The sequence below is a fragment of the Onychostoma macrolepis genome, chromosome 01 (genome assembly GCF_012432095.1).
Source record: "Onychostoma macrolepis isolate SWU-2019 chromosome 01, ASM1243209v1, whole genome shotgun sequence".
Taxonomy (NCBI): domain Eukaryota; kingdom Metazoa; phylum Chordata; class Actinopteri; order Cypriniformes; family Cyprinidae; genus Onychostoma; species Onychostoma macrolepis.
In genome coordinates, this window is record NC_081155.1 from 12,013,118 (window position 1) to 12,040,149 (window position 27,032).

The 27,032-nt window shown below is 37.4% G+C and overlaps 1 protein-coding gene across 1 annotated transcript; it reads left to right on the top strand.

Moving 5' to 3' along the window:
* The first annotated feature begins 16,048 nt into the window (after positions 1-16,048).
* On the top strand, positions 16,049-26,799 carry commd1 (copper metabolism (Murr1) domain containing 1). Its single transcript, XM_058794539.1, has 3 exons — positions 16,049-16,283; positions 18,666-18,953; positions 26,338-26,799. Exons 1-3 carry the CDS (start codon positions 16,110-16,112, stop codon positions 26,443-26,445), a joined length of 570 nt encoding a protein of 189 aa, XP_058650522.1. The 5' UTR covers positions 16,049-16,109; the 3' UTR covers positions 26,446-26,799.
* The last annotated feature ends 233 nt before the right edge of the window (positions 26,800-27,032 follow it).

Here is a 27,032-nt window from a genome sequence, read left to right on the forward strand (position 1 = left end):
ATATTTATATAAGTGAGAACATGCTGCACCCAAACCTTCATCAGATTGTGCTGGTGTTCCCTGATCTGTCGCTATAGCAGTGAGGGTTAGCAGCATGTCTTCTGTGACCTCACTAAGGTCAGAGGTCAAAGTGATGTCTCCTGTTTCAGCATCCAGTGCGACCATGGAAGATTCTTCAGAGAAACTACAGAAAGACATTCATGCATCTGTCTTAAAACAGGTGTCATGTAGGTAAGTGTGTTTTTATATTATTAATCCTGAAGAGTTTAATTTTTCTAAATAGAAGCTTTAGTTATAAGTATGAAAGCCTTGAGCTGTACCTGTAGCTAATGATTGCGTTGGATCCGTCATCTTTATCTGTGGCAGAGACTGTCAGCAGCACCTCTCCAACCTTGGCGTCTTTAATCAGAATACTTCTGCTGTAGGTGTCAGAGCTGAAGACTGGAGCGTTGACATTAGCATCTGTGATACTGATCCTCACTGTGGTGATGTTCTGCAGAAAATAAACACAACCAACCCTTTTGTAGTACAGACCAAACGCCCATATTTCCAAAGTTGTCTAATTTCCTTGCTACCAAGTGCTTCAAACTAAATGTGGAAAATCTTTCAAATTTTCTAATACATGGAGCCCTGGCAAATCAAACAACTAGTTCTTCCTTAGAATCACTTGTACAAACATAGATTTGGATGCTGCCAGACAGATAAACCTTTTACTCCTGCAAATAAGATGCTTGCATTCTGAGAAATTTTTGCATTTTTTATATGCAACAGCCAATCTGTGACAATTAAAAAACTGTATTAAAGTAAATAGTTGCACCATGCAATAATGCAAATAAGTGGAAATTAATACATTTCTTGGTGGGATTGCATGATCCATTGCAACAATGACCAGATCATACACATCCTGTGTCTTCCGATCAAGCTCCTCGATAGCTAGTAGAGTCCCATCCTACAAGAGAAGGACATATTTTTGTACAAGCTGAGTAAGGACACTGGACACTGACATTACAATGTCTTTAAAAATATGATATAATGTATATAGGCACTCAAAGCATCAGTGACAGCTCTAGTAAGTCCTCTCACCTCTCTGAAGCTGAATAGTTCACTGTGTGAGTAAGTAATGATGGTGACACGTCCGTTTTCTCCAATGTCAGAGTCTGTGGCTGATATCACGCACACCTCTCCAGGTGATGAGGGAGTGTAAACACCTTCCTGGATCTCAATGCGGTCTGGGAGAGGAAGGAATTGTGGGTTGTTGTCGTTGACGTCCAGAACAGTGATGTTGACCTGAGCTGTGGAGCTTAAACCATCGACAGGCTGGTCTACAGCTATTACCTAAAGAAGACAACGCAAGCATCCCATTTAGAATTAATATTCATCCCGAACATGTTGTGAATAGTTGTGTTCAAGAGATAATGTGATAGATTTGCACCTCAATGTTGTAACTGTCTTTAGTTTCTCTATCCAAGGTGGCATCGCTCCTGACTGATATTACTCCTTGATTGCTGATAATGAAGGTATCACTGTCCATGATAAAGTGACCTGTAGAGAACCCACCCTGACCGGAAAGAAACAAGAAAAGGTAAGTACATCCAAACAACAATTCTGGTTTGGCAAAGGCTTACTTGATTTGAAGTTTGAGGATTATTTACAGTGTAGGTCTTTTGTAGTTTGAATACTTATAACCTATAACCTTTTTTTTTGGTCACACTTTAGTTTGGGGACCAATTCTCACTATTAACTAACTATTAACTATGACTTCTGCCTCAATAAACTGCTAATTTGCTGCTTATTAATAGTTATTTTAGGTATGTGGGGATTAAGGGATCTAAAATCTGGTCATCCAGAACAAGGCATTAATATGTGCTTTATAAGTACTAATAAACAGCCGATATGCTAGTAATATGCATGCTATTAAGAACTGGTCCTTAAAATAAAGTGTTACTGATTTATTTGTACAAACAGACAGTGAGGTTTTCAGGAACAGTACCAGGTCTAGATCAGTGACTTTAGTCTGAAGCACAAACTGGTCCTGTGGTGAATTTTCCAGGATAGACACTGTGTACTCATCCTGGTCAAATTTTGGTGGGTTGTCATTCACGTCCTCAATGGTGACAGATACCACAGCGTTTGCCGTCTTACTGGCATCATCCTGCTGAGCTGCCTGTTTTTTTTTTACAAGGAAACACTGATTAGAAAACACAAAGAATCAAAATACTCAAATCTCCTTCGATTCATCCCATAAGCCTAATGGTTTTCATGAATGTCTTTAGAAATGTCTTATACCTGTATGTAAACCGTTATCTTGTCAGTTTCCTCTCTGTCTAGTGCTGTTGTCACAGAGATGACCCCAGTCCTTCCATCAATATTAAAGTTGCTCTGATATTCATTTGGAAAGACTGAAACAGAAATGAGGATATATGTGCTTTGTTATTATCAGAAATATAATTCTGATTGAGTACACTTCATTATTTAGATTAGTTAAGAAACATTATTGTTTGTTGTTTAGATTAGGACGTATATCATGTAAGTGTGTTGTAAATCTTGTGTTAACAGTACCTGTTGTTATGCTGTAAACTACAGGCTCGTTGATGCCAGTGTCGCCATCTTGAGCTTTTATGTCCTCAGGAGTGACGTCTGACAATTGTCCTACCTGGGCACAAGCAAAAAAAGACATATAGGGATTTATTTGTTCGGTCAGACATGGATTTAAAGCTTTAATCTTGTTCTGTAATGTCGTTTACCTGATTTTCCTCAATGGATGCTTCATAGAGACTGTGATCAAAATAAGGGTTTAGGTTGTCATAATCTTCTACCGTTATTGTAACTGTTGTTGTGTCACTGAGTGCTCCTATATCCTGCAAGAAAACAGACTCACTTAAAAAATAACCCCACTAGTAACTCAACTGGTAACTGTTTATTTTAACCTAATGAAATAAGTAACATTCTCACCTCAGTCAGTACTATTATTATAAGTTTTAATGACATTAAAATGTATTTTGTACTTTGTTTTTAAATACCAAATCTTTATATAATATAATAACAATAAGAAAAATGTTTTAACATTTTTAAAAATATAAAATATACAGATTTGATAAAATACAGGAGAGAGAAAATTCAAAAACAAATACACATATCAATATCTATCTATGCTAATGGTTTATAGTTATTTTAATTTTAGGGAGCTAATTGGGAAAGTGTATTCATTTACATGTCATTCTCTGGAGTTCAGGACATTATTCAATAAAACTGTCAATGAATTATAACTTAATTTTAAAATGACAAAGATGCCATTTTTGGGATATATTTAACATTCAGTAAGTAATAATTAATAAGAGATATATAAATAATAAACTGCTATGGTTTACCTTTCATAATTAAGCTGCTGCTGCTGTCTCTTGACTGGACTGTATAAATTTTAACTGTCACTGCAGAAGCCATAATTTATTTTAACTTGCTGGATTGAATACTAAAATAACCCAACAATCTAACAAAACACCCAGCAATAATAATAATAATAATTTAAAAAATAACCAACATATTGATCCAATATGTGCAACCCAACATTTTTACTATGTAGTGTTGAATTACTATTGACCTTAAAATGATAGTTCTCAGTCCAAAAATCATAATCCTGTCATCACCAAGGCTGTTCCTGATCCTCACACTTTTACTGTATGGAAAAAAGCAGCTTGGACATTATGCTAAACATCTTTTTTTGAGTTCCACAAGTGAGTATATGATGACAGAAATTGGGCGAACTATGCTTTGAATGCTAGACAAGAGCAATATTTTGAAATTTACTAATCAAAATGATATGGATGTGAGAGAGTTTGTCTTTACTCTAGCTTCCACAGTGAAGATGTACTGCTGAGCATTGTTGTAGTTCAGACGTTGTTTCAACCTGATGTTACCGTCCTGTCTCACTTCAAAGTCATCTGGTACTGGAGGCTGTTAATAGAGTGGAAGTGATCAATTAAAATGAGGATGAGCTTACATAGCCGTTGCACAATGCAGCCTATTGTATATATCAAATTCATGAGAATTGTTCACGACCTACCAGTATAGAATATATAATTCTGTTGTTTTCTGGAGAGACATCTGCATCGTCAGCCCTCACCCTGAGCACATCTGAACCCACAGCCTTCGTCTGGAGCAAAAGACAGGGTTTATTAAGAGATGTGAGATCCTCAGTGATCAAACACACTACAGCTGTATAAAGACGTGATGTTACACGCACCTCTGACACTGTGGCGCTGTATGATTTGCTCTGGAAGATCGGAGGGTTGTCATTGATGTCCAGAACATCTACTGTCCGGATGTTTTTCAGCTGAAATGAACAATAAAGTCTTCATAGTCAAAGTTTTTGTGTTTAATCTTTATTTCTATAATGCTTTGTTTTAACTATTTTATGATTTCATTAATTAAACAAACAAACAAACATACCCCTGTGTTCGAGCAGGCGACTGAATAATATAATTTCTCTCCATACTAGAAGAAATAAAACATACAAAGAGTGAAAAAAAATAAAAATGCAATATCCAAGTCAATGAATCAGTGAGGCTGGAACAAACCTCCTTTAGTTCATCAGCATCCAGTGGTTTTCTGGTCCGTACAGTAGCGGTGGATTCTCCATCAGTGTGAACCAGCTCCACATAACCCAAGCCAACAGGAAAGAGATATGCCTCCAGAACCAGACGATCACTAGGTCTGATATTAGTGAGAATCTCTACATCACCTGTAGGCCAGGTTAAATACATATTTAAGTATATTCTAACACACAACCTAAAACATAAATACTAGATCACACCAGTAGCCTATTGTTCATGAAATATTGTTTTGTACTTGCAAATAGTATCTTGGACTAATAATATTCCGTTTGTAAAGCCATGTTAGCATATCTCACCTTCATATCCCTCCAGGACGCGTCCTACATTGATATTAGTTCCAGTTGCACAGTTTATCTCTGTAGAACCTTAAACAGTAATAAGTAATTGGTTTAAGAATTTAACAGACCGCTAAAGGCTTGAAATCAGTAGCACAAAATACACTAAATCACACAGTATATTGACTGGACAATACATATATATTGGTGAAAACTCCAGTGTCTAGACTGATGTAATTTAATCTTAAATCACTTCACTTATATTATTAAGCAAAATTGTTTCCTGTTAAATCCTGACAAGCATTTTACTTCATTAGAAGACCTTTGTCTTTTAAACACATGCATTTAAACAATAGACAACAGATAGAACTTACTAAAAAGTATGTTAGGCCTCACATCCAAATGTTTGAATTTTAATATTGTTACTTCAGATGGTTATGAATGTATTAGACTTACCGATAGCACTCCTTACACTGTGGACGTGCAGACAGGCTAAAATGATTAAAATAGAGAATAAGGCCATCTTTTCCATAATTCACAGTCAGTGCAGCTTGTTTCATGAAGCCTGGCAGTGAAGAGAATGACTATTAGTTGTGTAATATTGCTCTCTGAGCTGTTTATTAATTGTATGCCATAAACAGTTATGGCCTCAAATGAAGATGTGTAAGCTGGTATCAAAGGTGCTTCATAGAGGCCAATAATTCAGGACTGACAGCATATAGGAGGGATTGTACAGAAAGAATTTTATGTTACAAGTTTATTTGAGGATATCTGACAATTTGAACCTAGACTTTGTTATTGGCCTTTACTTGATCTTGTTCCACCATTTCTACTCAGTTTCAGTCATCTGGGTCTATCCATCTTATTTTGTATTTCGGAAGTAAGCTATTTTCTGTGAATATGTGAGACTTTTGATTGATTAGTCGCTAATGAGTAAATAACTAGAACTAAAATAACTGGAAGCGGATGACACCAGAAGCCTACATTTTAGTTATAATTCTAAAGACTTTTATGCTGGACTTTGGCCTGCAATTGAACAGGCTGTAAACAGATACGTGACAACACTGAATTCACACCATGCACTGCTAGAAGACATGGCTTTTACTCAAGTGTTGCCAAAATCACATTAGTACCCCAAAAGATTAGTTACATTTCGATATAAAAAGTTTAAGATAGACCAAGACTAGACGAATATGGTTTCCATTTAGATTATAGAAATTTGACTATAGTTTATAGGTGATCAGTGATTAGGTTGTTAGAATTGAATCACTCAAAAAACATTGTAAGGTTTAAGATTAAAAATATATATTTTTATTATGTGAATGTTTTACTATAGCGATGGTAGATCTTTGCGAATCTTTTATTGTGAATCAGTCCTTTCTCCTTGGAAGTAGTAGGTCGTCCAGGTACTCAGATGCAGCAATAGTTCAGTCAAAAACAAAAAAATCTCAAGTCAAAAGACAGGAGGGGGTTTTTTTCTCCCAGTTTTCTTTGATAAATTTCTTGGAAGATATTTTTACAGATCTTATATTCACCAAAAGGGGTTCAGTATAACTAAATGCAACTTCGTATTTGCAGATACCTTTAAATCAACCAACTAGAATGTCCATATTTTATGGCTTTATCCTCAGATGTATCTACTCCTTTTAAATTTGGCATGACGTCTTGAGGTTGCAAAACCTCGTTCAGCCCAACTAATTTTATGATAGTTTCACTACCATCCGAACTACCACACCTTTATTTTAAAATTCACTACCGTTAATTGTACTCTTTGTTTTACGAAGCATATTTTTTTACATTTTGGTTTTACAGGAATTTCTGTAAATATTTAATAATATTAAATATTTAATATTTAATAGAAATATCTGAAAACATACATCTTGTGTCATCAAGGCAAATCACACTCTGCTCACTTAAGATATTTATTGACAAAAAAAAAACAAAAAAAACAATTTGAAAATTAGTCAATACAAATTATAATTATAAAAACGGTAGCCATAAAATATACGTCAGTCTTTTTTGTCTAAAAAGTCTACGATGTCAATTTAAAATGCCATCTAAAAAGGACAGAAACACACTGCTGGGTCCCAGGAAGTTTTATAAACATCATTGATGTTTACTGTGTTGTTTGAACCTGTCAAAACTGTTGTCAGTTTCTAGAAAGAGCTATTAAACTGACAGTGCCTTGGGCAAAAACTGACAGTGCCTTTGGTTTTTAGAAAGGCTTGACATGCATTACACCCTGATGAGAAAACCAACCAAAAAAAAAAAAAAAAAAAAAACATGCAACAAAGATGTAAAAGCTAAAAACTTATCACATTTTTGACCTCTATTAAAGGAGCAGTAAGGATCAGATGTCCAGCAGTACAAGGTCAATTTCCTGCCTGTTTTATTTGGAAATATTACTATGGATGTTTTTTTTTTTTTACTCAACCAAACCTCCTGATCTACAGTCAAAAATAATTCCACAAAACCTGCCTGAGCTGTTTGTTCCAAAGTGGTTTTACAAAATATAGTGCCTTAAAACTCCCTAAAACGGTTAGTTTGGGTGGATGAAGAAGAAACCTAGGGAGGAACCAAAACTCAGCAGGGAGAGCCAATCCTTTTGGAACATGTTAAAAGAAAATTCTAAGAAATATCAATAATGTTGGGATGAACCAAGAGCACAGGTGCAGCTGCAGGTGGAGGCGATTCAAACAAATATAAGTCTGATGGATCACATACAGAAGACAGTGAAGACTAAGGAACATTTGAAGACTCTCATTCATCTGTATCTCCAACAACAGAACGGTATAAGACTCATTTTAATATGGTTCTTGTTTCTGTATGATTGCAGGGTTGTCCAGAAATTATAAATGAAATTATAAATAAGTAAATACATTCTTATCTATATCATAGTCTATATGCAGGTATTTTTGCATGTTTAGAACTAAAATAATAAGCATTTTTTTCATTATTTCATCATTCCACTTGCTATACAGTCATATTGACAAGGTGAATTCTCAGTAAATATAACATTTTTTTGCAAATTACATACTGACTTAAATATAAATGCACTTGTGTGAGAAAAAAAGTGTGTGAAGCCTAACAAAATTATCATATTTATCTCTGCTTTCACTTTACTGTGTGTTTAAACTCCAGATTTCAAAGCAGAGAGAGATGAAGACCATTCTCTCAATGAAGATGTTGCTTCTGGTTCTGCTGGTATCCAGTCTGACTGAGGGACATATTATGAATAAATGTGATGTGAAGGCCAAGCTGGAGGCGGCACGATTTCAGGACATTAAGTTCATGGGAGAAAAATTGAGTGAAAAAGATCTTGTCGCTAGACGTGAGTTACTTTTCCTTCAGATTCCTGTATTTCTCCCTCAGGCTTCAGGAGACTATATTTCCATGTCACATAGCTATGAGGTTCAATACCTGCATTCATATGTTTTTTTTTTTCTTTGGCATGTAGGTTTTTTTTTTTTTTACTATACTAGTGATGGTAGAGCTTTAAGAGACTTTTGTTTTGAATTAGTGCTTTAATTGTACATTTGGCTTGACATCTTGAAGTTGCAAAATCTCCCCTTATCAATTCCAAATTAATTTGATGATATTTCCACTACCATCCCAACTACCACACCTTTATTTCTATTCATTACTGTTAATTAGTGTAATAATTTGTTTTGTTACTATAGTGTTAAAAAGCTTTTTTTTTTTTTTTTACATTTTGTTTTAGAGGAATTTCTGTAATAAAATATCTGAAAATATACATCTTGTGTCATCAAGGAAAATCACACTCTGCTCACTTAATATATTCATTGACAAAAAACAATTTGAAAATTAGTCAGTATAGATGATAATTACCAAAACAGTTGCCATATAATATTCATCAGTCTTTTTTTTTTCTCTAAAAAGTCTATTACGTCAGTTATACTTACATACAATTTATTTTATTTTATTTTATTTTATTTTTCTTTTCTTTTCTTTTATCTTTTTTCAATTATTTTTTTCTCTATTTTTGTCTATTTATATTTACATATGTGTGTATTTTTATTCTCATCCTATTTTTTATTGTCTGTGTGTTGTTGTCTCTGCGTACTGGAAGCTTGTGACACTAAAACAAATTCCTTGTATGCACAAGCATACTTGGCAATAAAGCTCTTTCTGATTCTGATTCTTTTTGAGGCAGTTGTCTGCAAGGCCAAAGGCTCTGGCTTCGACACCAACTTCATCAGCCCCTACTATGAAACGAACAATCCCGATGACACCCCACCTCATTCATCCACCTCCACCTTAAGGCCTACATCAAGTTTCACTTCAAGGGCCACAAGCTCCACCTCAAGCACCACCTCAAAGCCTACATCAAGTCCTACCACAAGACCAACCACATTTTCCACTTCAACACCCACCACAAGACCAACCACAGGCTCCACCTCAAGACCAACCACAGGCTCCACCTCAAGACCAACCACAGGCTCCGCCTCAAGACCAACCACAGGCTCCGCCACAAGACCAACCACAGGCTCCACCTCAAGACCAACCACAGGCTCCGCCACAAGACCAACCACAAGCTCCACCTCAAGACCAACCACAGGCTCCACCACAAGACCAACCACAGGCTCCACCACAGAGTCCACAACAAGTCCAACCACAAGCTCCACTTCAACCTCCACCACAAGTCCCACCACAAGCTCCACTTCAACCTCCACCACAAGTCCCACCACAACCTCAACTTCAACCTCCACAACAAGTCCAACCACAAGCTCCACTTCAACCTCCACCACAAATCCCACCACAAGCTCCACTTCAACCTCCACCACAAGTCCCACCACAACCTCAACTTCAACCTCCACCACAAGTCCCACCACAAGCTCCACTTCAACCTCCACCACAGAGTCCACAACAAATCCCACCACAACCTCAACTTCAACCTCCACCACAAGTCCCACCATAAGCTCCACTTCAACCTCCACCACAGAGTCCACAACAAATCCCACCACAAGCTCCACTTCAACCTCCACCACAGAGTCCACAACAAATCCCACCACAAGCTCCACTTCAACCTCCACCATAAGTCCCACCACAAGCTCCACTTCAACCTCCACCACAAGTCCCACCACAAGCTCCACTTCAACCTCCACCACAGACTCCACCTCAAGCTCTACCACAAGACCCAACAACAAAGGCTCCACCACAAGACATGTCGCAAGCCCTGCCACAAGACCCGCCACAGGCTCCACCACAAGCTCCACTACAGGTACCACCACAGAGTCCACCTCAATCTCTACCACAAGCTCCACTTCAACTTCCACCACAGAGTCCACAACAAATCCCACCACAAGCTCCACTACAGGTACCACCACAGGCTCCACCTCAATCTCTACCACAAGCTCCACTTCAACTTCCACCACAGAGTCCACAACAAATCCCACCACAAGCTCCACTTCAACCTCCACCACAAGTCCCACCACAAGCTCCACTTCAACCTCCACCACAGACTCCACCTCAAGCTCTACCACAAGACCCAACAACAAAGGCTCCACCACAAGACATGTCGCAAGCCCTGCCACAAGACCCGCCACAGGCTCCACCACAAGCTCCACTACAGGTACCACCACAGGCTCCACCTCAATCTCTACCACAAGCTCCACTTCAACTTCCACCACAGAGTCCACAACAAGTCCCACCACAAGCTCCACTTCAACCTCCACCACAGATTCCACAACAAGTCCCACCACAAGCTCCACTTCAACCTCCACCACAGAGTCCACAACAAGTCCCACCACAAGCTCCACTTCAACCTCCACCACAGAGTCCACAACAAGTCCCACCACAAGCTCCACTTCAACCTCCACCACAGAGTCCACCTCAATCTCTACCACAAGCTCCACTACAGGTACCACCACAGGCTCCACCTCAATCTCTACCACAAGCTCCACTTCAAACTCCACCACAGACTCCACCTCAAGCTCTACCACAAGACCCAACAACAAAGGCTCCACCACAAGCTCCACTTCAACCTCCACCATAAGTCCCACCACAAGCTCCACTTTAACCTCCACCACAAGTCCCACCACAAGCTCCACTTCAAACTCCACCACAGACTCCACCTCAAGCTCTACCAAAAGTCCCAACAACAAAGGCTCCACCACAAGACATGTCGCAAGCCCTGCCACAAGACCCGCCACAGGCTCCACCAAAAGCTCCACTACAGGTACCACCACAGAGTCCACCTCAATCTCTACCACAAGCTCCACTTCAACTTCCACCACAGAGTCCACAACAAATCCCACCACAAGCTCCACTACAGGTACCACCACAGGCTCCACCTCAATCTCTACCACAAGCTCCACTTCAACTTCCACCACAGAGTCCACAACAAATCCCACCACAAGCTCCACTTCAACCTCCACCACAAGTCCCACCACAAGCTCCACTTCAACCTCCACCACAGACTCCACCTCAAGCTCTACCACAAGACCCAACAACAAAGGCTCCACCACAAGACATGTCGCAAGCCCTGCCACAAGACCCGCCACAGGCTCCACCACAAGCTCCACTACAGGTACCACCACAGGCTCCACCACAAGCTCCACTTCAACCTCCACCACAAGCTCCACTTCAACTTCCACCACAGAGTCCACAACAAGTCCCACCACAAGCTCCACTTCAACCTCCACCACAGATTCCACAACAAGTCCCACCACAAGCTCCACTTCAACCTCCACCACAGAGTCCACAACAAGTCCCACCACAAGCTCCACTTCAACCTCCACCACAGAGTCCACCTCAATCTCTACCACAAGCTCCACTTCAACTTCCACCACAGAGTCCACAACAAGTCCCACCACAAGCTCAACTTCAACCTCCACCACAAGTCCCACCACAAGCTCCACTTCAACCTCCACCACAGAGTCCACAACAAATCCCACCACAAGCTCCACTTCAACCTCCACCATAAGTCCCACCACAAGCTCCACTTTAACCTCCACCACAAGTCCCACCACAAGCTCCACTTCAAACTCCACCACAGACTCCACCTCAAGCTCTACCAAAAGTCCCAACAACAAAGGCTCCACCACAAGACATGTCGCAAGCCCTGCCACAAGACCCGCCACAGGCTCCACCAAAAGCTCCACTACAGGTACCACCACAGGCTCCACCTCAATCTCTACCACAACCTCCACTTCAACCTCCACCACAAGTCCCACCACATCCACTAGCACAAGACCCGCCTCAAACTCAGGGAAGTTCACAATCTCTCCTTCAAGACCCACCCCAAGGAATGCCTCAAACACCAACAGAGGCCGGCGTCACATTCCTGGTTTTAACAATCCCAACCATCCCATCTTTAGGGAGAAGGAGCAAAAGTGCCTGTATGGAGTGTTTCAGCTCAGTGATGAGTGGGCCTGTGATTCTGGCAGGGTGCCATCTCTCAATATTTGCAATATGAAATGCACTGGTAAGTTTGCGGGGAAACATGCCAAACATCACAAATAAGATATACCTGAATTGTTTCACTCTTTAGAACTATGAACCAAAGAAAAACAATTAAATCTGATCTTTTAACTTTTTTTTAACCAAAGCTTTAACTGATGATGATATCACAAATGACATTGCTTGCCTGAAAACCCTGATGAACAGTATGTAAGTACACATGAGCTCTAACAAACACTCATTTACATAACACCATGTTTCTTATTTTAACTATTAAGTGTATTTTAAATATAAATTCAAAAACTAATTATTCAGTATATTAACAGAAAAATGTGTTTAGAACTACATAAACAATTCGAAAATTCGAAAATTAAAGAAAATCAGTGAAGAATTTTTTTAATCCAGTAATTACATTTATGACTCTGTCTTCTTTTGTAACAGGCCACCTAAACCTAAAGTGAACCCCTCTGTTTTGAAGAAGATGTAAGTTGAAAATATTTTTGACATGATGACTAATCATGCTAAGTAATAAGTAAAATATTGCATAAAATACAAATTAAAATATGTACATATTATAGTGCATTTTATGGAACAAATAGTATTTTGGGGGTTGTTTCGCTTGTTTACTAAGCTGTTTGTTAATGGTGTCAATTAATTACAATTAAAAAAGCTTATTTTAGCCATTCCTAACAACTGTTATGCAAAACTTACCAAAGTAACCATGGCACATACTGTGTCCAATTCCATTTTGAACATGTTTTGACACAAACTCAACCAGTACATTGTGATTACTGGTGTTTCTCGGCATGTGAAAACAGAGAGTGATTAATTATGTCAGACATTATAGGCTTAGGAAATCAAATCTGAAGGTTCATATTGTGACTGTGTTTTCTGTGTGTTTACAGCATGGATAAGTTGTTGGTGGATGAGTGCCGCGCTGTCGTTCACTGGAAATACTTTGCTGAGTGTTTTTAGGGGAATATCCCCTACCTTTGATTGAATAGTAAAGGAGTCATTGGTTGTGAAACCTGTGTGAGTTTAAATGTCTAAAGACTCTTAACTAAGGGTGTTTGTATGAAGGTAAAATGACGTCAAAAAGATTTGCATGCGCAGGGTAAGATTTGTGAAAGTGTACATAAGATAGCAAGCGTAAATTAATTTTGCATTCGCAAGAAAAGAGTTGTAAAAGTGCAAATTGCATTTCAAGCGTAAGAAAAAAAGATTTGCAGCCTTTTACTGTTTTTTGTAAGTGTATATCATGTATTGTGAAACTGCAACTTCATGCTAAGGCAAAATAAATATGATCTGTATTCTTCTGACTTTCATTTTTCCGCGCTTACACTTTTGAAACTGTTGTTTCGCCCAAATATAGCCAAAAGTATTGCAAGCATGTGTCCAGTGTTTTGCAAGTGAAAACAACCGTATCAAGAACTGCAAAACGGATTGACTGCGTAAAACCAATATGTGTGTGTAGAAAAAAAAATCGTTGCAACTGTCTAAATGACTTCTTGGGTGCATAGAACAAAATGTTCCCCAAATAACAAAAAGCATGATCCTTAGAAGCTGTGTACCAATAGGCTGACTACCATGTGCTCATATACTGATCTTCAAGCTAGAGTGAACATTATTGGATTGGTTCGACATTGCATTGAAATTTTATATTTTAGATAATCTGCCTACACCACTGAAATTATGTTACACTTTACAATCAAAATGTTTAATAGCGATTTGTCTCCAGATTTGACTAATGCAAAAACTGACACTTCAAACCAAATCAACATTTAAAAAGCTACAACTACTTTGACAAAATATAGTCTTTAATAATGTCTAAATATATGCATCTAAATGAAAAACCAAATGCAAAATAACTATATCTGAATCAAATATTCCCAGAAACCATGAAATACACAGTAATGTTGATATTTTTAAATGGTTATACATCCATCTAGTGGTTTCACATGGCATTACAGATGGTAAAGGCATAATTTAGGGGTAAATATTTAGTACAGTAAAATCTCCTTTAAATACATGTTAAAGGAAAAACAAAAATCTGGCATCAACCCTGATCAGGAGACATGGTGAAATTATGCATAGTAGTGCAGATACTTTCAGTAGCATCAAGATTACAAACTAATATCATATGGTCTGCTGAAGAGGATGATTAGGATAAATAGAGTGAATACACAGAAATGTCATTTCCTAATATTAGCTCGAAATTCAGAATGAATACATGGTAGTCAGCCTAATGGTAGCCTACACAGCTTATAAAGAATCATGCTTTTTTTGTTTTATTATTTTATTTTATTTTATTTTATTGTATTATTAATTGATTTTTTTTATATGTATCTGTGCATTAAAAATACCATCCCCACAATAAGAATGACGCAGAGTCAAATTAAAATAAAGATGTGTTCTCACGTCTGGAGTGTTTATTGAACCAATCAGATAAGAGTAAATCGAGAGTCAGCAAGAGCCTCATTTGATTGGCTGAAAGAAGTAGGTCCCGCCTTCCACATGCGCTTGCAAATCTGAAATCAGTGAGAGAATCGTGCCAAAACTGCAAGCGCAAAGACGCAGACGTACATAGCGGGTTATTTGGGGAACATTTTGTTCTATGCACCCAAGAAGTCATTTAGACAGTTGCAACGATTTTTTTTCTACACACACATATTGGTTTTACGCAGTCAATCCGTTTTGCAGTTCTTGATACGGTTGTTTTCACTTGCAAAACACTGGGCACATGCTTGCAATACTTTTGGCTATATTTGGGCGAAACAACAGCGCCAAAAATGTAAGCGCGGAAAAATGAAAGTCAGAAGAATACAGATCATATTTATTTTGCCTTAGCATGAAGTTGCAGTTTCACAATACATGATATACACTTACAAAAAACAGTAAAAGGCTGCAAATCTTTTTTTCTTATGCTTGAAATGCAATTTGCACTTTTACAACTCTTTTCTTGCGAATGCAAAATTAATTTACGCTTGCGATCTTATGTACACTTTCACAAATCTTACCCTGCACAATGTGCGCATGCAAATCTTTTTGACGTCATTTACCTTCATATGTTTGTCCATTAAGGCACTTTATCTTATTGCTGTAATATTGTTATTTATGTACATATTTACATTTTGGTCTAAACTTACAATGAAACTTTCGGTTCCTAGACTGTGGTGATGCTGTGCTAATTATTAAAATAATATTCAAACAAACTGGAGTGCTCAAAATATACTTTCTTTTTGCACAATCTTTTCTTCAGAGGAATACGTCACCATTTGTAAAAAAGTATTTTTAGGTCAGGAAACAAGCTTAAAGATCATTTGGGAATTATAAGTGACAACTGAGAAAGCTAAAGATGAAGGCAAGAAAAACAATACAGTTCAAATCCTTTAACTTTTACATATTATAGGCTACTTGTTATAATAGTTTTATAATAGTTTTTAATTCGTTCTGTTAAAAACTAGATTTGTCAAGGTTTATTATTATTATTTTCGAATATTACTACAACTAATAATAGTTATAATAATGATAATGGTAATCATTTGAAAATTTAAAAAAAAAGAAAGAAAGAAACGATACAAAATATGTCTAAGCCTGCGTCCCAATGTGCATACTATCCACCCTATCTGCCCTAAATAGTATTGAAAATGACTAATATCACATATAATTTAGGATGGATAGTATGCACATTGGGACGCGGGCCAAGTAATTTTATATTTGGAAAAAAACCGGAAGTGAACGCGCAGTGAAGGAAGACGCGCTGCGCGTGACGCGAATCACATGACTCCTGTCAACATCCAGCATGGCGGACGCGGACAGCCAGAGATGTGTGAGCGCTTTATTGAACGGAATCACGCAGAGACTTTATTACGGTAATACCGAAATCACGGAGGAGTTTCTGAAGAATGAGCTGTACGCTGAGATGACCCAGGACGAGTTCCGCGCGCTACATGACAAGATGAGGTCGCTTCTGAAGGTGCTTTGTCCTCTAACGCTCGCTATAGCCGTTTTTGAAGAAAGCATCGATGATTATTTCTATTTCTGCAGTAAAATACATACGTAAACATTTCATAGAGAGCTTTCATTGTTTATTAAACTAAATGCAGGTTTGCCACTAGAGAGCAGCATAGCACTAAATTTATTTCGGGTGATAACAGTGTCGTTTACTACTTTGCAAAATGTCAATCATTATAAAATGTATATATTTTTTTACATATTTTATTTTATATCGTATGCTTTTTATTGAATGCTAAATACACAACATTAAAACTATGATACAGATTTAACATCAAAATAGACAATAGACAACAACATTTTAAATAAAAAAATACAACTTTCAAGATTTACTTTCTAATTAGCCTTAAGCCTTTAGCAAGAATTATATGTATACATTTGTTTAATGTCAATACATTTAATCAATAAACATATGAACACAATAAACACTCAATAAACATAAAGAAATAAGCCATTAATTACTCCTATTGCTTTTATGTATGTGGAAATGTGAAAAGTAAAATCTTAAGATTCACCATAAAATTAAAGTCCCTCTGTAGTGAATTCTTTGACTTATTTTTATGTTGTTTAATTATCTATTTGGTCTGTTGCACAAACCATGTGCCAATCCATTAATCAACACTATTGCTAGTATTTTCTCCTTAAAACTGTACTTTCCCTAAAGGCAGTCCCAGAAACGCGGTTTGAAACAGCCCTTTCACAAAAATCAATAACCAATCACATCAAGGAATCCCATCATTAGCATATCATTAACTGTGCTGCAAAGCAAGTGGTCTAGTGAGAAGGCAGCCAGGTTAACCCGGTATATTTTTCTGTAGATGTTTCGCTAGCTGTTGATATTTTCACTATTTTCACGCTAGTAAAAACATAGTTTTATCAGTCATTATCCGTGTACGAACCAAGCAAACAGGTAATGCTACCTCACAAAGTTAGCCATCAGTCTCCTCTGATGAGCATACCAGCTTGTTTCTGGTTCAAACATATATGGCTTAATTAAACCAATATTTCCACTTGCCATTGAATCGTGTTTACTACAGTTCAGTTAGTGGATCAGGAGGCTCTGACTGGCTGGCTGGCTGGTGTGAGTGAGTGGAGGCGGGGCTAATTTGCATATTCATAGATCTGTGTATATTAAATGAGGCAAGGGTGTAGAGTTACATTCAAGCTAATTTAAAGGGGTCATCGGATGCCCATTTTCCACAGGTTGATATGATTCTTTAGGGTCTTAATGAAAAGTCTGTAACATAGTTTGGTTAAAATTTCTCAATGGTAGTGTAAAACAACACCTTTTTTACCCTGTCAAAAACAGCTCTTTTCAGAGCAAGCCATTTTGTTGCATGTCGCTTTAAATGCAAATGAGCTCTGCTCACCCTGCCCCTCACCTCGATCGCTTAGGAGTCATTCTTGTCTACAACTGATGACAGCTCACTCAGGGCGGGTCTACGGTAAGACACCAGTCCAGTCTGTGCTCAAACACTGCTGTCAATCAACAATCGTGGGAGGGGCCTGTCTGTGTGACGTCACACTGACGGGCATCTGAGATCGGCTCGATTTGAGAAAGGGGAAATTATTTAACGAGATGAGAAAAAATACACTGGGTGGATCTGTATCATTATAGGATGGTTGTGCACACACTGCCAACACATTTCAGTTCAAACAGCTTGTAAAAGTGCATGTCGCATCTGATGACCCCTGATGAAAATTATTTTCACAAGACAAAAAAAAAACGTCATTTTGATGATAAAATTTGTGACTACAGGGGGACTTTAAGATAGTATTTTTTTTAATTCAAAATATATAAAACATCCTTGCAAGTTATATCAAAATACAATAGTACAGTGTTATTTTAGTTTCAAGACACTATTTTATAAATATATTTAAGTTTTATTTTTATATTTTTTGTTTTTGTTGTAATTTTGGTCTTTTTAATTTGTAATTTTTATTTTAAAATATTTTATTTATTAATAATTTGAATAAGTTTTTATTCTTATATTTTCTGTTTTCATTGTAGTTTTTCATAGTAATTTTAGTTTTAGTAATTTTGTTGTGTGTTATTGTCATTTTTGTTTAAAAATATTCTATAAAAATATTACATAGTTTTTAATCATTTTATTTCAGGTTTAGTTATTTTAATATGTTAAACTAAATAAAAATGAGAAATATTGCCTTGGCAACTAGCTGAAATAAATAAAGCAAAAAATTATATTATTTCAGTTAAAGTTTATTTTAAGCATTGGAAGTTGTTTTGGTTTTGGTTTTAGTTAACTAATAACCCTGCTACAGTGTAATCCAGTTTGTCCCATCTCCCACCGCCCTTGACCTCATGTTTCTGTCTCTCCGTCAGTCCATCGCTTCAGCAGACATGGATCAGGCACAGCTGGAAGCGTTCCTCACGGCGCAGACGCGTAAGCAGGGCGGCAGCGGTGTGACTCCGGAGCAGGCGGCCGCTCTGGCGCGCTTCTGGAAGGCCCATCGGACGCGGGTACGAGAGAGTCTGCTGGCTCAGAGTCGCTGGGAGCCCGGCCTCCGGGGCCTGAAGTGGAGGGTGGACCTGCACACGTCTGCCAGCAGGGGGCAGGTGTCCAACAGCCCCGTGGCCCTGGTGGAGCTAGAGCTCGGCCGCACCGGAGAGGTGAGAACTAGAGGCTGACATTTTTTCGGGATTCCCATGGGTCACGGGAATCCCGCGGGATGGGAAACAAAATCGCTACGATTCACGTGATTGGGACGGGAGAGGAAAAAATGTAATCGGGAGTGGGCGGGACCGGGATGATACCCAACTTTATACACAAATATACCTTTTATATAAATAAACTATAAACTGTATATTTTAATTCTGAACTCAGTTCTAGTTGCCCTGTCTCGCTCTCCTCCTGTTCGCTTTGGTGTGGCTGCGTGAATGACGCAGTCCGTGACGGACCGATCGTTAACGGCTGGTCTATGTGGTAATACACGCTATCATTCAGCGACAGTGGCGGCGCTGGGCGGGGCTTGACGGGGCTATAGCCCCATCAGAAACTTGCTTAGCCCCGGCACAGCCCCACCAAGGATTTCCTAATGATGTTCCTGTTTTTTAACTGTGGTGTCACTCTCATTAACATTGAAAAATAAATGTTAAAAACCTAAAAAAAAAAAAAAAGGTGCCTATTATGTGGCCTATAAACAATTAATAATATGAGGGAGGGGTCAAGCAACTCGAGCAAGCAACGGGCAAAGTTTGCGCAAGACGGTGAACGTCAATTCACTAGAGAAAGTGAAAGTAAAAAAACTGACGGTTAACGCTGCAGTAACGGCGCATATTCTCTCCGAGGCACCGAGAGACGAATCTAATTTAACATATGCTGATAACGGTATATAACTGTCTTAAATTATTCCCTTAATATTTCTCTTGTGGCTCCTAAAGTGAAAAACACGAGACGAAACGTATTTCGCGTTAAACAGGTTGTTTTTGAAAATCGGTGCATGAAATAAAGCTGCTCTGAATTTTCATTGATGACTGCAGTAATAATAATTATAGTCCTATAATTAATTGTATAAATTAATAGACCTGTTTTTAAAAAGAAAAAAAAATACTTTTCAATGAGAAGTAAACGAATAGCCTATCACAGAGCATCATGCCGCCACTGTTCATCGACCTCAAATATGGCTTTTCATCTGAAAGATGTGTAGTAGCAACTTTACATGGCCGCTCAATACGATGTTAATATAGAGAAATGTGCGCTATTGAAGTGTTTGTGTGGAGAGTGGAGCTGAACAGTAGCGCTCGCTGCAGGACAGGCGCCGGTGCGCTCACTTGCTCTTAAAATCTCCGTAATTTTTGGTCATACAGATAAAAGTAGCCTAATACATCTTTCGAATCTGTAAAGACTCGTTTATTTGTGTACACTCAGAATAACAACGAAACGTTGCGCTTTAAAGCAATCAGGGCGCGCTTTAGGTCTCTGAGCGAGAAACTTCGAAACTCCGTCTTTGAAAAATATATCTATAGCGAGTGAAATGTCTACTTTCAAATGAAAAAAAAAAAACTAAAAAACTAAATTCAAATAGAAAACGTGTGTGTTAGCATGGATGATTTACATAAAATTTAATGTGTGCAATGTAGCCTACACTGTGCATAAACTGGCTTTCAGTTCAATATAATAACAAAAAAACTACATTTTGGGTTTTTATTCAACTAAGGTGGGCACGCTGTGATCTGTACTATATTTTTACTGTAACTGACAGATTTCGGCCAAAAAAAAATGTATTAAAAAAAAAAAACGGCAGTGGGAGGGACTGGGAGTAATTCTTCCGGGAGTGGGCGGGACGGGATTTCCCCCCCAGTTTTTTCGTGGGATTGGGACGGGACGGGATTTTTTTTTGTGGGAGTGGGACGGGAGAGGTTTCAAAATGCACTCCCGTGTCACCCTCTAGTGAGAACTGAACGGGACAAATGAGGGTTCAGTTCTTTGAAATGTAAGGATGGATCTTTATATGAAGCACAAAAGAGTTTTAATGATGATTTGTTTACACAGTCTCATGGGAAATGTAGGTTCACTGACTGGATACAAAGAGTATAATTGCACACACCTATGAATATGTGCAGACATGCCCCAAAAAAAAAAAGTAACACCCCTGTTCATTGAAAGATTTATGAGAAACGTATGTGTTTGTTGTTTTTGCTGGTGCAGTTTAAAACCTCTATAAGCCTCAGTTAAAGTGGAGACCACTCGAAACGAAATATTGAGAGTAAATATGTCAAAGAAAACAAGCTAAAGACCATTAAGAAAAAAAGAGTTTTATTCTTTAAAATAAAAGAAATATTAACTGTAAGAAAATATTTAAAAAAAAGGAAAATAAAGTTGACTTGTACTTTGTACGTAACAAGTAACTTGATGTACTAAAAGAAAACTAAAACTAAATAAAATGAATACAACTATATAGACACAAAATACTAACTAAAATTATTTACTAAAATTAAAACAGAAATTGTAAAGATGAAAAAGTAATTCAAAATACTAATAAAACTGTAACAGTTCTAAATGATGCTAAAATAACACTAGAAATGTTTTTATTAGATTGATTTTAGCAAATAGTCAATATCAAAAGCATTACATATGATTGCATGTAAACTCTTGTATCTCATACAGTCGGATGAGATTTCTTAGCAGTTGGGAATTTGCTTAATTCTTTATTCTCTATGATTGACAGAGGTTTTGAATAATCTTCTGCACACCTGCCAGAGAAGTGTTTCAAGGATACTAGATATTTAGTATAATGCAAATTGGTCTCTTGTGTGGAAAAAATGCAAATTGCAGGTGAAATGAGAAATGTTCCTGCCAAAATAGATCATATTCAAATTGTATTTAGCATAATTGTTGTTAAGCATGGTATAGTTAAATTCTTCTTTGAAGACTAAGAGATGTTCAGAGGTTTTGAATAATCTTCTGTAACTGTGAAGTAGTTTTGCTTTCAGTTTAGTTTCCTAAAACTACATTGGAAACCAATGGAAAGCATAAATTAATAATTATGGAAAGCTATAACTGCAAAAACTCTGAAAATGTATTCCCCTCCTCCTTAGGGTTCTTCCGCAAGCCGCACGCAGTTCTGTTTATTAACCGCTAGAGCGCCAAAAGCTACGGACTGCAGGTTTAATTAATAAAATCGTTCATTTTTAATAATTTAGCAGTCGTTAATATTTACGTTGGCTTGAAAAAGTCAATTTACTAATCTGCTATTTAAGCTTCTTCTGATCCTAAATTTTGTCAGTATCTCCCCCTAGAGCTTTAAAGCTACAACCACCAAACTCGGGTCAGACCTTCAGACTGGTCTGATCCGGTGAATGGTTTTCGAAAATCAGACTACCAAATGCACAAAAAAAAATCCTATAGCCTTTCTTTGAAGGGGTGAAAACTTTTGTACTGTAAAGCTTGTAGAGTATTTAATCTTTCTATCATTAGCAAAGCTTAATGACTATCATAGACAACATGCTAAATCATGCTAGCAACATGCTAAAACATGTTAGCAATGTGTCAATCCTGCTAACTACATGTTAAAGCTGCAGTCCGTAAGTTTTGCCTCTTTGTCGCCATCTCTGTTTGAAAACCTGGAATTGCAGCTGCTTGCGGAATTATTTTCTTCGCGTGGGTTGTGCAGCGGCACGGCTGCAGCGCGGATGAATCTAATGTTTTGAAGAGTATGTGTGGCAGGCTGTCAGTCACCGCACCGGTGTGGATATTTACTGTACTTCAGAATCACAGATTATAGCCTACGTCTTGGAATATATGACCCAAATAAGAATTTTCACCGGATATTACCATCTGAACAAGTAAGTAACAAGTCTGCCACGTTTGTTCTGACCAACTGAGGAAAAAAACACTACCATAAATAATGCTACCAATGGTGATTTAATCTAAAGATCGGTTAGTTCATATTAAAAATACAAATCTTGTGTAATCCCAGGCTATCTGTAATCAGAAGCACATTTAAAACTGGAATATAATTTCATTTAATTCATATGCGTTTCATAAACACGTAATCCTTTCTGGATTACAATCCGCCATCAAAATGATACATTTAATTATTCTAGCTGCTGTGAGAAAAGGCTATAGGCTCACATGCGATAGCATACTAGCCGGCACAACTTCTTTATGTTTACAGACGTGACATAATGACGCAGTGTCATGCTCGAATTTCCCGCGAAAACCTACACGTACCACTCAAATTAGAAAACATTGTTATAAGCTAACCATTGCGAATCAGGCGATTAAAAACATGATAATCTTGTTAAAAACATGCTAGCTACATGTTAATCATGCTAGAAAGAAACATGCCAACAACATCTATCTATCTAAACTTTCAAACTTCAAGCTTTTACAGTCTAAATTTCAGAAATTTTGGCTTTTTCAAGCCAATTTCAAAGTTTGTTCGCAAACTTTACTCATCTAGTTGTCACTATTACAGTAAGACTATATTTTTCCTTGCATATTTGTGTAGTCTATGTTATCTATGCTGACTTTCATATTATGATCCATTTGTTATTTACAGAAACGCACGCATTTCTATAATCAAAATGTGTAGTTGAGGCCTTGTCTTTTGCTCCTGTGATATCAAGAGGTCTGGTTTACAGGAAACAGAGACCCATTAGTGACATTAGCCGTTATTATTCTGCCATTAAGTCTTTCTGCTTATCATCAGCTCTTTCCTGTGAAGTTCATTTAGGGTTTGAAGATTTGAGATGTGTATCCGTAATATCTGCTGAATGTTATTGTTCAACCTCAGTGAATCAAGACGAGAATGACAGCCTTCTTTTTTTGGGTGATTGTATGTTTGTAAATGCACAGTTAGTGCTGTCAGAAGAGCCTCCTTTGCACTGTAAGTGGCTCTCAGCCCATTTGTTTGTCAGTGTGAGTACTCTAATTGTTTGTATCATTCGTGCCATGTGCAGAGAGATTCATTATACGCTGTATGATTCACGCTTGGAGAATAGAGGACTGTCGAGTGTTCAACTGTCTTCAGAGCAGCAGGAGAGCAGAAAGGTCCCTCATCACAGATTGATTCTTCATTCAGGATCAAGAGATCAATTACTGCACATCGTTTCAGATAGTGCTGTGTTTGTGCTGGACGGGAAGAGATTAAACTATTTTTACACATCCGCAGTCATGCATTAGAGCACTAATATGATTACTTATAGTTTAATTATTAATGGGAGTGAAAAAGCATTACATTTTCAGGAAGGACCTGTTGTCTAGTTGTCTGTCACACCTTTTTTGAAGAGTTCAGATCATGCTACTGTTTTCAGTTCTGCGCTCTGTGCTTGCAGCCGCTGTCAGTTAATTCAATTTCACAGATGAATTTGCAGCTTAATTGGGTTTGTTTATTGAATATCGTTGTCAATTGTGATAAGCCTTTGCAATATTATTATATTTACTTGAGTCACTGTCGCTATGGTTACAGTTGTGATATGGCTATTGTGAGCACACAAAAGAAACTTGACATCAGTTCATTCATTCATGCAGCAGCTGAACAGGACGTTCTGAGAGTCACACCTGTTATTAAATGCACTTGTCATAATCTGTGAGGATGTAGCATAGTTTACTTAATATGTATGTTTGAGTCCTTCTAGTTTGTTACCTGGTGAAATTCAACCCAGTTATGATCTCCAATTTATCACCTTTTCTCTATTTCAACCAGTAACTGGTTACAATTCACAATAAGGTGTAATTTTTTTTAACATTAGTTGATGCATTGGAAATCATAAACTAACAATGAACATAACTAATACAAGTTATATGAATTAACATTAGTCAATGTATTATGATTAACAATAATATTTTGTAAGGATATATTAAATGTGACCCTGGACCACAAAATCAGTCATTAGGGTAATTTTTTTGAAATTGAGATTTATACACCATCTTTCCATTGATGTATGGTTTGTTATGATAGGACAATATTTGGCCGAGATACAACTATTTGAAAATCTGGAATCTGAGGGTGCAAAAAAATCCAAATATTGAGAAAATCGCCTTTAAAGTTGTTCAAATGAAGTTCTTAGCGATGCATATTACTAATCAAAAATTACGTTTTGATATTTACGATAGGAAGTTTACAAAATATCTTCATGGAACATGATCTTTACTTAATATCCTAATGATTTTTGGCATAAAAGAAAAATCGATAATTTTGACCCATACAATGTATTGTTGGCTATTGCTACAAATATACTTATGACTGGTTTTGTGGTCCAGGGTCACAAATGGATATAAATGGACAATAAAGGCATTTATAATGTTACAAAAGATTTCCATTTCAAATAAATGCTGTTGTTTTGAACTTTCTATTCATCAAAGAATCCTGAACAAAATGTATCACAGTTTCCACAAAAATATGAAGCAGCACAATTGTTTTCAACATTGATAATAATCAGAAATGTTTCTCGAGCAGCAAATCAGCATATTAGAATGATTTCTTAAGGATCATGTGACACTGAAGACTGGAGTAATGATGCTCCTCTTTGATCACAGCAAAATGTTACATTTTACAATATATTGCAATAGAAAACAGCTATTTTAAATTGTAATAATATTTCACAATATTACTGTTTTTACTGTATTTTTGATTAAATATATACAGCCTTGCTGAGAAGCATAAGAGATTTCTTATACTGGGTTACCCAAATTTGCCTTTCCTGAAGGAGACACCAGTGCAAGCAAATAGTGTTTACGTTGTAGGTTAGTTTAGGTTTTAGGCTGTATTTGTGTGTGAAGGAAACACAGCGTAGGAGCCACTTCACTATCTGATGATGTAATAACCTGTTTCAGCTGCTAATGTCATCTGAGTCCTATTCTTCTGCTTTTCTGGATCATTTTACAAAAAAAGCTTTGAGACTGTTCTTTTTCTGCTCTGTAATTATGGGATAATGTAGTCAGCTGGATGTTATCACGAAATAAATCATGAGGGTGATCTGCATCCAGGCAAGAATTGAAGGCTGAATGTGCATTATTCCACTTAGACATAATTGACATAAAATATTGATTCAAAGTTTTGTGAGTTGAAAGAGTGCAGAGGGATATGAGAGATGGGAAACTAAGTAGAAAAACAGTTCAGGAAATGATTAATTATACAGTTTAGCATCGCCATGGAAACATTTGTTCACAGAATGCTGAACGACCAATCAGAATCAAGAATTCCAGGAAACCCTTCAGGAAATGCAAATCTAGTTCTTTATTGTCATTCGAATGGTTTAAAAAAAAAAACACACACATTCTATTTACTGATTCAAAATAACAAGTTCAGAATTCTGAGGATTTTTGATGTCATTTTTCTTTGAGTGGGAGCTACTTTGTTTCCCGTATTGTGAATCTTACACCGCTGTGTTGATGCAGGTTGACTGTGTAACAGGTGTGTCAGCAGCATTACTAAAATTACACATCGACACTGAGTGCTGATGTGTTGTTTAAAGTGCATTTGGGTCAGTTCAGGTTTACTGCTCATACTGCATGTAAATGGCCTGTTTCTTTCTCTCTGTACTTTAGAACTCTGAGTTTGTGAGTTTGGAGTTTGATGAGCAGAAGGTGAATCTGGTGCTGAAGAAGATGGCAGAACTTCAGGAGAGCATCGACAGTGTGGTGCACCGCAGCTAGAGCTGATCTGCCTCTTTATAGGTGTGTGTCTGTGAGAGAGAGAGAGAGAGAGAGAGAGAGTGAGGGAATGTTTGTTTTATATGCTGTATTGTCATAAAGTTATATTCATCATAAATAACCATTGTCAAACCTTAAACTTGGATATCTGTGAGTTTGTTGTTTTTTTGTTTTTTTTAATTCATGATTATTTCCTCATACAGGATTTCAGGTTCTGTATTCAGTGTTAGTTTTATAGTTTATAGTTCATAGTTTATTTATAATCCTGAAGTACTAACGAGTATTAAAGGAATAGTTCACCCAAAAATGAATATTTGCTTTAAATCTACTCACCCTCAGGCCATCCGAGATGCAGATGAGTTTGTTTGTTCATGGGAACAGATTTGGAGAAATGTAGCATTACATCACTTGCTCACCAATGGATCCTCTGCAGTGAATGGGTGCCGTCAGAATGAGAGTCCTGTGCATATTTCTCTCCTGATTCAAACGAGACAACTTTTTCACTGAAGAAAGCAATATTATGGATTGAGGGTTCTTATTTTAGCTGGATTTGTGTCTTACAAACGTGCAGCTTTTATTGGGATGTTTAT

What these genes read in the sequence shown, in the direction of transcription:
- commd1 (XM_058794539.1), top strand. Translation starts at nt 16,110, where the DNA reads ATGGCGGACGCGGACAGCCAGAGATGTGTGAGCGCTTTATTGAACGGA. An exon ending in AGATGAGGTCGCTTCTGAAG is followed by an intron (nt 16,284 to 18,665) that starts GTGCTTTGTCCT and finishes TCTCTCCGTCAG; the next exon opens with TCCATCGCTTCAGCAGACAT. An exon ending in AGCTCGGCCGCACCGGAGAG is followed by an intron (nt 18,954 to 26,337) that starts GTGAGAACTAGA and finishes TCTGTACTTTAG; the next exon opens with AACTCTGAGTTTGTGAGTTT.